Source organism: Bactrocera oleae, chromosome 5 (assembly GCF_042242935.1).
Source record: "Bactrocera oleae isolate idBacOlea1 chromosome 5, idBacOlea1, whole genome shotgun sequence".
In the NCBI taxonomy this organism is placed as follows: Eukaryota; Metazoa; Arthropoda; class Insecta; order Diptera; family Tephritidae; genus Bactrocera; species Bactrocera oleae.
The window spans coordinates 42,617,736-42,629,460 of record NC_091539.1 but is presented as its reverse complement, the minus strand read 5'-3'; the positions used below and the strand labels follow the sequence as shown (position 1 = coordinate 42,629,460).

The 11,725-nt window shown below is 31.1% G+C and overlaps 1 protein-coding gene and 1 non-coding gene across 2 annotated transcripts; both read left to right on the top strand.

Moving 5' to 3' along the window:
* Window positions 1–10,821, top strand: Bcat (Branched chain amino acid transaminase). The gene is made up of 6 exons (XM_014248263.3): window positions 1–386; window positions 8,043–8,459; window positions 8,607–8,962; window positions 9,029–9,210; window positions 9,309–9,463; window positions 9,541–10,821. Exons 1-6 carry the CDS (start codon window positions 357–359, stop codon window positions 9,727–9,729), a joined length of 1,329 nt encoding a protein of 442 aa, XP_014103738.1. The 5' UTR covers window positions 1–356; the 3' UTR covers window positions 9,730–10,821.
* On the top strand, window positions 3,758–3,898 carry LOC118681493 (U4 spliceosomal RNA). Its single transcript, XR_004977231.1, has one exon. It is a non-coding gene; the product is annotated as a U4 spliceosomal RNA (small nuclear RNA).
* Window positions 10,822–11,725: the final 904 nt, after the last annotated feature.

The following is an 11,725-nucleotide window of genomic DNA, read 5'->3' as shown; positions in this document are numbered from 1 at the left end:
GCAAACTCAGTTGTTGCAGAAACTTCGAAGTGTTAATTTTGGATTTTATGGTTGAAAAGAAAAATATAAACGCAAAGTATAGAAAAAGTGGAACATAAGTGCTAGCAATTATTGAATCACAGGATCAGTAAATTTAAAACTGGATAGTGATAAAATATATACGCATATATGTGTGTATATGAAACAGTGTACAATAAAACAGTAATAATTGTGAACTTGATTACTGATTACAATAGAAGCAACTGCAAAGGACTGACTGTGCCTAGAGTGTGGGACAGTGTGAATAAGTAAACGTAATCTTTTTTTTTTTGACATAACCAACTTGTTGGCGAATCTCATAAAAATAAACTGACAAGATGACTACCAAAATGGCGATTAATGCAAAGGTGCGTATGAGACAAAAAGAAATTTAAAGCAAAATAAAAATATTGTAATAAGTTTGTGCAGAACGGAAAGAAAACGACCAAATAAATTTTTGTTGGCGAGATATAAGTAGCTACTTGTAGATATAGTGCAGGCGCCCTGCAAATAATGAAAAACGCAGATATCTACTTACATAAATAAGTAAATTTGTGAAGATGCGAGGATGTGCAAATATTTAGTAAAAATTTACGGTATAAAAGTTGAGCAAGAAATATTTTCAACCTTTAAAACCAGAAACCTTGTAGAAACAGTTGCACAAAACTAGTGCAAAGCATATTTTAAAGTCGCAAAAAAATCATTTTTAATTATGCAAAAATTAAAGGCAAATCCACAAAAAGACATGCGAACAACTAAAGGTGGTTTCTTGCGGTTCGCCACTCAGCGCAAGTCTGCCTGGTTATTTACATATTTGTCGACGTTTTGTATAATTTTATTCTTTTTTTTGCACACATTTCTTTCGTTTTTTTTTTTAGCCGTTTGTTGCTAACAAGGAATAAACGAAACTTAAGTGTGCTGCTCGTTCGCATAAAATCAAAGAAAAAATAGAAAAAATTTAAAATGTGGCATTTTTTGTTGCTCGCTGATTTTGAAGTTTACGGACGCTATTTGAATTTTTTAGCGGTCGCACTTTATTGAAATGCACATACATATATGGTATTAATACATGTGCATGTGTCTTAATATTTTGTTGTTACAAAAAAAATCGTGAACTCTAATTTGCATATAGTATATACATATAGTATATACATATGTATGTATGTATGTATATACGTGTTGTGTATACAATTAAATTGTCAAATCGGCACTCTTTCGACAATTTCTAAAATTTATTTCAAGAATTCGCTGTGATTTATTGTGTCTCGAGACTTTGCTGATTCTGTTTAAACTCTTGGCCCGACTATATTCGCGATTACTTTCGTGCTGTGTGTTTTTGTTTTCAGTGTGCATTTTAGTTATTTTCATTCATCATTTTTAGAATCTTTTACGTAACAACAATTTGATATTTCCTTTTAATTTTAATTTCAAACGGTTTTAGAGAAAACATTTTCCATTATCACTTCATATCTATATATAACAGACGTTTGCGTTGACTTGTGAATTTAAGTAAGCTACAGAAATCAATATTTAATTTGAGTTGAATGCGGTAACATTCGCGTATTTTAGAGAAAAAAAATATTATTTTATTAAATATTGAAATGAAAAAGAAAAAGTTAATTAGAAAATTGGGCTAATTTGAAAAAGTAAAATTATTTTAAATATGTTTTGAAAATCAAAAATTAAAAATATTATTTAAAAAAATTTAAATTGAAATATAAAATATTATTTCCGATAACTTTCAAAAAATATAATATATAAAATATTTTATTACCTGAAGTCCACGTATTTTATTCAACCTTTCTTTTTCGAACAACGGCTATAAATCGGCTTGGAATAATATTAGCTTACATTTGCAGATTTGCGGATTATTAAATATTCTATACATACATATACCTATGTTTAGGAACTGTCTGGAATACTCAAGAAGCTTAAAATATATTAAAGATACTCGAATCAATTGATACTATTTCGTAGATATTATTCAATTTTTAGTAATAAATTTATTAAATACTAAATACATACATACATACATATGTATATATTTATATATTAACTTAGTTTTTATTCATAGTAAATGTAAAGAGACATACACTTGCAACAAAAAGATCACGTACACCAGGTAAAATAAAACAAACCTTAATGATTTCTTAGTTAGTAAAAATGTTTTGTTTAAAAAATATGTATATATGTATTTTTTAATAAAATATCAAAATATGTCTTTTTAACTTCTTTATTATAAACAATATTTTTTAGAAAATAAAAATAAAAAATCGGTACTATGCCCCTATAGTTGAACACTTTCCTTCATATTGCTTTTCAAAACATTAAATGAAGCATATTGATCCATTTTTTTCTCTATCAAGAGAATAAGATCTTTTCATTATCGCCATATTTCATGTTTCTTGCGTGCGGGGAACTTGCTAGGCCGACCAGATCGAGTTTTTTCGATTGATATCTTCCTATAATTTGATCTATTTCACGGAAAGTCTTTAAAATTTGTTTAGTTTCAACATATGTAATTTTCTATCTCCTTTGCTAACTTCTTTCTTTCGGAAGCCATCGTAACTTCGTTTCCACAAAAACTTCGAATTTTTTATAAAATAACGTATAGCGAATAATATTGATCTCAAAATAGGCCGCTACGTTAAAAGGAGAATTCCGTTTTTGAAAATGTACGGAAACTTTTTCTGATTAAAAGATCTGCCATATTTTTGTATGCGTTAAAAAAGAGTCTTTAATACTTACCATTATGAAATATGCAGCAAATTATAGACTAATATTGATTTGTGATTATAGAAGATTATAGATAGAAAGTAGTAGGGATATACGTATGTAGGTCTATTTCTATCATTCTTGATAGGTATATATGTACATGAATGTGTATATTATTTACTTATTCATTGCCTCAAATTAAGTGCAAGTTTTTATCTTTGCAATACTTATTATATACATAGTTTATATGTTTATCCTCAGAACACGCTACTAGGTTTATAAGTATGCGTAGTAAAATGCTTCATTTATGATTCTTAGTAGCAGTTATCATTTGTTTCTGTTTGTAAATATTCATAAAACATATGTATGCATGTATATGGCATATTTGCAATCGCAATAAACAGTTATCTATAGCTTTTGCAGATTGCTAAACATACGAGTATGCCTAATGTTTTTGTTTTGCATAGGTTATACAAAATGCAACAAAAACAAATGCTAGATATAGAGATACAAATATAATGTTATGAACGAGAGGCGAAGCTTTCAATTTTAGGAAGTGAGGAGATTGCTATACTTCAACAGATGAAATGAAAACTGCAGCGCTCACGACTGCATCTACAACAAAAGCAAATGCATTGCAATTGCACAAGGCGGCACTCACATGCAAATGCAAACTGCATGCAGTTACCTACACCCTAACTACTACCCGATTATCAATGTCAAGTCGACCCGGTGGGGTAGTTTCGGCACTTTTCATGGGCATTTCTTTCGAGATTGCAGCACGGTGTTGTTGGTTGCAACAATAAACAAATTGCTGTTAGATTGTCATGTTGTATGTGTGTAAATAGGTATGTAGAATAGGTAGAATTTAGGTAGTCTTCTGTTTTTCGTTCTTTTGCTACTTTTGCAAAACTTGTTTTATTTTTCATTGGCGTGCACTTTCCAAATTGGTCATTACCAACAACTTCTCAACCAACTCATAAGTGGTGGAATTTAAATAGTTGATGCCGGCGAAGGATTCTTTAGCTTTGCGCAGAGGCGATATCGTAACCAATGAAGTTCTACTGAGGTGCGATTATTGCTAGTTGAAAACTTTAACCAATACCCCGCCATGGGGGACGTGAAATACCGTCCACTACGGCAATTTTTGGAAGCCCGAGAGGGCTATTAATTAATACATAACACAAGGTTGATAATTAACAATAAAATAGTTGACTTAAGTAGTATGAAGAGTGAAAGTGCCTAATTGCGGCTGTTGACCAGCGTACTCTTCAATATTTTAGTAAAACCAAGGTAAACATCATATTGATGAAAAATATTTTTATTTGTTAAAAATAGCCTCCTTTTGACTCGAGATTTTGTTAGTTTGCCTTTTACAACAAATAGTGAAAAAAATTTTATAAATTTAGGTCAATTAAAATTTTTAAGTTTGATAATAAACAGTTGCAAATATTTCATTAAAATTAAATAATTTTCTTTTTTTGTTAGTTTGCAACCACGAAAATTCAATTTAAACAAATTTTTTATTTTTTATCCCAAATAATTTGACTGAAAAAATTAAAAACAAATTTCTAATCCCAAATATTATCAAAAAAATTAAAGCAAATTTTTAAATAAATAATATTTTCTCAATTTTTTGTCCGATTTTGAGATCAAAAGTTAAAGTTTCAATTATTATTAATAAATTAAAGATGAAATTTTCAATTATTCATCCTAAACATCTTGGAATTTAAAATTGAAAATGTTGTTTTTAATCCAAAATTTTTAAATTAAAAATTCGCCACTCGGGCGATCAGAATAAACAATTTTAATCAAAATATAATATTTCACCATTCGTAGTACAATTTAAAATTGACCAAATGAACTAAAAACAGTTATTTCCGTAGACGAAACATTTCAAGGCAAATTTATGCGGGAAAGCAGCAGCACAAAAACAAAACAAAACAAAAATAGAAGAAAATAAAAAGCAAAGTGTCAAAATAGAATGAAAGCAAATTATAAAGAAAACATTAGCGCCTTGCAAAATATTAAAAATAATGCAAAATTAGAAACTAATCAGTATATTTCCATAAGTTTAATATGCAAATAAATAATTCTAAATACTTGCTAAGTAGAACTCTGAAAATATGCTGCAGCAATAGTAAAAAAACGTCAGAAGCAGCTGTTGAAGAAACACAGTGTATTTGCTGTTTTTATGAATTTGTTTGAAATTACAGTGCAAATGTATAAAATAAATTGCAAAAAGTTGAAATAACTGCTAATAAATAATCTGAGACATTAGCGAGGGTGATTACCTATTGTCTTCAAAATAAATTTTCGTCCGGAAGAGCAATATCATCAAACACATTCTGAAAAATTTTCATATATGTATTTTTTTTTTGCAAAGTCACTTATTAACCAGCGAGGCAATGTGCTAATTTTTATCTGCAAGATTATCTTAGATTATATATATTATAAATTAGCAAATATCTCATAAAAATTGCCGCAAATGTGATTTAAATTTACTAGTGATAATGGCTCAATATTATTGCTTCCAGCTGTTTATTTTTCTATTTATTAACATACTACCTACCTATGTGTAAATATGTATTTTTAAATGAGTATAGTTTCAAAATAGTGCACCATTAACACTGACCGCGGTCAAGCTAGAAATATTCGTTTTGAGCGTTCTCTCCTCATATAAACAAGTTGTTACATCAGTTTTTTGTTGGATGATGCAAAATTCCAAAAGCAATTTTCAAGGGTATAAACAAATAAATATTTAAATTTGTTTTGTTTAAAAATAAATTTATTTGGGAAAATTGTTGACTTTTGAAAACAAGTATATTGCATCAGTTAGTCGAGCCTATCAATAATTCTCGCTTACTTGAACTATTTCTGAATGCCGTTTTAGAACTATTTTGCACATTACACATACATACATAGTAGATGATAAATACAAATAAACATTTTAGTTTTGTTTTAAAGCAAAAACAATTTTTCTTGAGCGAAAATAACAAAGTTAGTTATTGATTATTAATCGGATGTTCACATTGTTTATATGTGTGCATATATTATATACATACGCATACATACATATATTTATATACAAACAGTATCTAACTAAATTTAGTGTTAATTAAATTTGTGTGCGTATTGAAAACACCATTTCCTTGTAATTTTAGAAATAACGTTCGAACTTTCATTTTTGTAAAACTGAAAAGGACTTAATATTTCTTTATGTTTAACAGCAAACAATAAATACTGTTAATGGCTATAAATTATTTCGCGCAGAAAAAAACACTGATTTCTTTATATTTGTAAATAAGCATGCTGATTGTTTTGAAAATTGCTTGCTCGGTAACAGGATTGAATTTTTATTGAAAGATTTGGACAAAGTGGATTCATACTAGTTAAATTAATTTATTAGCATTCATAGAAATGCCTGCATTTATTAATCGGAATAAAATTTTAATTGGGTTATCATTGGGTCAACGACGTGCCATAACTTGCATATGTTCGTACAAATGTAGATGCTTTTACATGTTCAAAAATATTTATAAATGGAATTGAAATCAATTATTTGAAATATTTGTCTGGTATTTGACAAAGCTAATTGAGATAAAGTCTAATTGTAATCAAATTGTCATTTATTGACGAGGAGTGTGTGCAAATGATCGCTATCGACTGCGTGCCGAAGTGGACTAGTTTAAAAAAATAAATGTATATTTTTTTTTTTTAATAAATATATCTTTTATATATGTATATACATTTTTTTACTTTAATCTCATTATTACAAGTAAGTAGGAATTTATTTTTAGGGTGGAATCCACTTTTTTTCGAAAACCCGGGAAGAGAAACCAAGGCATCTATAATATATGATCACTGATTTATAATTGGCACCAAATATTTCTTAATATGTCACTCACGCTATTTTTTAGTCTAAAAAAAAAAATTATTCCAAAGCAAAAAAAACATTCAAATTTTTTAATTTGTAGCATAGTTTGTTTTTTAGAGAAATTTCTCACTAATTGTAGCATTAGATTTGCAATTACTTAACATTTTTTAAGTAACGGTGACTCATTGTATTGTATTGTGTTTGTATGTCAAACATACAATTTTTATTTTTAAAAATAAAATTTTCTAATCTCAAAAACAATATAGAGCCTAATTTTCGTATCTTAAAAAATGCCTCTGATACTTGAGAGGTTATATCAACTCGAGAATTTTGAAAAATTTAATTTTTTTCCTTATACATTAAATATACATTAATATTATATATTTCGGAGATATGAGTAGGAATTTTTAACTTAGGGAAAGCGGCTCCCAAAACTTTACATGCGTTTTTCTCGAAACACTGTCGATAAAGAAAATTTCTTGAAAAGGCTGGACCAAGCGACTTGATATTTTCACACAAACTGCTTAGATATATTTTTTTTATGTATTATACATAAATACATATTATGTTCGAAATTATTATTAATATTAATAGTTCTAAGTTTTTCATAAAAAATTTAAATTTTGAATATTTGTTCGACCTATATTCATCTATTGTAATAAAATAATTTTTTTTTGAATTTGAGACTAAGCAGAAAAAACTTTCTCACAGTCAGGCACGTTTTTTCTGACTTGCCAGTGGTTTTAACCTTTTAAACTCACAACAGTTTTGAAACGCAATTTTAGAGACACACCTTTAAGCTTATTTCATTGCATTCGACATGATGTTAATTTTCTTTTTTCCCGAAAATCCAGGAGCGTCACTATTTCAACCAATTATTGAGGCATTTACCTTTTCGCCTTTTAGATTCCGTTTCATATATAGGTTTTCAATTTATGCATAATTATTGATATTTATGTATATTTCCATGTAATGGTATATTTTACTTGCAGTACTTTATGTAATTGATCACATACGCCACGGTTTGATGCAACATTGAACTTTATACATATGCGCTTTAAATTCAAAAAGGTCTAAAAGGAGCAAGCACTTGAAACAAAAAACGCCAGTAAATGGCTTTCACTTGATCATTCCCGGCGTATAAATTAATTATGTATATAAAGTTTTAAAAAATGATCATTACTGCTAGCACAAAGAAATCTATACGAAATAAATGCGCAATATGTAGATTTCCCCATGTGACAAGGGGCAAACGGCGGACACCCCAAATGAATTACATTACATTTAAACTAGTTAATTTGCAATTAATTTTGTTACGTAAATTGTTTTAAAACTAGAACATCGATTTTGATTTTATTTTTTTTTTAATTCTTAAATTTTCTTTTTATACAATTTTCAATAGCTAATATCTATTCTTTTTAATTCCTTTCAGGATATATTCCGCAACCAACATAGGCTAATACGTTTCATTGAGCAGTCAATTCGTTTGTGCAGTAATCAGTCATTGAAAACCGCACAGAAACACGTAAAACAACAGGCTGAGCCCGACTTCCAGATCACCACATCGATCTCCAGCGCCTACACAACTGCCCCGGAACCGATCAAACACGATGCGGATATCGGTCAACAGTTCGCTGCCGTACAATTGGCCGTACGACTGGCCTCGCCACAACAATTGCAACCCAAACCAGATAATGATGAGGCTTTAAGTTTTGGCAAAGTATTCACCGATCACATGTTGAAAATCTATTACCATCGGAGTTTGGGTGGGTGGCAGCGACCGGAGATTACGCCACTCGAAAATCTCGTTATGCATCCCGCGGCAAAAGTGTTGCACTACGCTGTAGAGGTAAGACGATCTTCTTTTCACATAACTACTTAATAAAAAATCAATAACGCGCTCTTTGCGAGTTAACTTCTTATTTATTAATCCTACCGCAGTTTAAACTTGTTATACTGACACCGTATTGAAAAATTCTTCTCCCGTTCTTTACAGCTTTTTGAAGGCATGAAAGCTTATCGTGGTGTTGATGGCAAAATTCGTATTTTCCGCCCGAACATGAATATGAATCGTATGAATCTCACAGCAAGACGTTCCGGCCTACCAACATTCGAAGGTGAAGAATATATCAAGTGTCTGTCCCGCCTCATATCCATCGACTCAGAGTGGGTGCCACACAGTGAAGCTGCCAGTTTATATATCCGCCCCACATTGATCGGTATCGACCCGACGCTCGGTGTTGCCTCCTCCGACTCTGCCCTGCTCTACACAATACTCAGCCCTGTGGGTTGCTACTTTAAGGCTAACAACGATGGTGCGGTCTCACTGCTCGCAGATCCACGCTACACAAGGTGAGTGTGTTAAAACCTCAAAAGAGTAGGCAAAGTGAATATTCATTTTTATGTTCGTAATTACAGAGCGTGGCCCGGCGGTGTTGGCAATCGCAAAATGGGCTCCAACTACGCACCCACGATCAATGTACAAAAAGAGGCTGCCCAAAAGGGATTGCAACAAGTGTTGTGGTTGTACGGCGAGGATCATCAACTCACCGAAGTGGGCACAATGAACATATTCATGTTCTACGTCAACGAAAACGGAGGTAAATACAAGTGCATATAAAAATAAACGAAATTCTCTTAGCAATAACAATAAGTTCCTTTAACATATGCTAACGTGACGTCATACATTTTGTTACAGAGAAAGTACTGGTCACTCCACCACTCAGCGGTCTCATTTTGCCCGGCATTACAAGAGACTCAATACTCACGTTAGCCAGACAATTGGGTCAATTTGAAGTGCGCGAAGAAGTGATCACCATGCCACAAGTCTGCGAGCTGCTGAATCAAGGAAGAGTAAGTACCTCCTCTAATTCATGCTCTGCAAATGTTTCCGTTACACAAGTTGCTAAATTCTTCCTTCTCACCCACAGCTGCTCGAACTGTTTGGCACTGGAACAGCCTGTGTGGTCAGCCCCATCAATCGTATCAATTATATAGGTACCGATATTTACATACCAACCATGGAGCAGGAGAAGCCCATACACGAATGGATACGTGAAACACTAACAGACATTCAATATGGCAAAATAGATCATCCATGGGCGATGGTCATTGATTAATGTAAACACTCGCGTGCTACGTCTTCGAAATCTTTCACAATCTGTTGATGGATTCTTAGCAAAAGAAAGTGTATTAATAGTTTTAAATTTTCTTCTTTTGAGAGAAATAGCTTTACTATGACTATTTACATATAATTTAACTATTCGCATAGTTTATGGTATGGACGAAAGCAGCTCTAACGGGTATTTTATCAACTATAACCATTATATTTTTTCGGGAAATGGCAAAGCTCCACTTTTTTCAACAATGTTTTCTAGCCAAACATTGCATTTATGTTTTGGACTTTCGGTGCGCCAATGTCAGCGGTGTATTTGTGCCGAACTTTGGCGCACTGCACACACATATACATGCATATACATATCTGTGCAGTTGTACTATTAGTTTAGGCGTGTATAAGGTAGAAAGCTATACTGGGGAAGCTCGCTGAGTTTGTCCTTTAATAATTTAAAGACTCCATATTTACGTATTAATTTCGTAAGTTTCTAATATTATTTATTTTACATGTTTAGGGTAAGGTAATATAGTTTAATTTATGAAATGCTATAGACAATATTTGTACGAATATTTTCTGTAATAATTACCTATAATATGTTATATATATGTGCATCCCAAATGTATGCTGAGAAATTAAGTTTTAGTTACCTGTGTCAATTTGTAGCTACAGCAAGTCATTGAAAGAGATTTTTTTCTCTTCTGTGAATACTCATTAGCTGAGCATGTTTACCTTGTAATTTGTAGGCACTTTTTAAAACAGCAACTTCTCAGGTATATGAAGTAAAGACATATGTATATATGTATACGAGTCTGTTGCAACTGGCAAAAGCATTCATTTATAGTTAATATTCGTCTAAGTTATTGATTTAAAACAAGAAAAGCTAAGTACCAGAGTCAAGTGCATTTATTAGTTTAGACTTCGACTTGTTGTCATTATTTTGATATTTTATTTCAAAATTCAAAATCAATGTTTTTCGCCAGCAAACAGAATATTCATGCATACCAATGTATGCGCAATATATTAAACATAACAAAAAACAATTAAAAGCAAAATAAGAAAATTTAAATGAAAGCAATAAATATGTATTGTCTCCCAACAAAGCTTCAAAAAGCTGTGAAAATTCTTTTGTAAATCGAAATTGTAAGAGTAACTGTGTATTTATAAAGTATTTAATTATGATTTTAAAAGTACTTGTATTGGATGTACTTACATATGCTTTATAACAAATAATTGGAAATAAACAAAAAAACGCAAATTTGAAAATTGGAAAACACACAAAACAAAACAAAAAACTGTATTTTATTTCACCATCTTCTAATAAACAAAAACTATCAAGGGTCCTAGTACGCTGTTGGGAACTTTCCAGCAGCTCCTGTTTTAAGCTTCCACTGCACAGTGGAGGTAACTGCCATAAACGTGTCATATTTTTAGACATCTAGGGGAAATAGCGAAAATATAAATAAAGCACCTACGCACATTTGTGATAGGTTTAGGGCATTTTGCCGATAGCTGATATCTTAATAAAAACATTTTTCGTCTGGTTCCATAAATGATTATAGATAACAGTCTAAGTGTGATCCCCCGCCAACAACGTCTAACCTAAACTTAATGATAAATATTGTACAAAATATGCTTTTAGTTGTTTTTGTAGCGGAATGATATATTACCAAAATAGTTTTGGAGAATGCTGAGAAGTTAACAGTGCTCGGTCGATCATGTATCCGGCTCTGTTCCAGTGCTCAACCAAATTTAAGAAATGCTGTTTCCCACCTTTGAAGATAAACTGGTTAAGCTGATTGAACTGGGCGGTTACATTTTGAAAGGCTGTAACTCAAAAGCTATTGAAGATATCGATTTAAAATTTAAGTATGTTCTTTTTTTTAAGATAGAACTTATAGAAGTATGAAAAAATACATTTTTTTAATTTCACACTAGGTGTCGTTCCTAATTCGTAAATATAGTCAAAGACGACCGCTAGCAGAACAGTTAAATGACTTAAA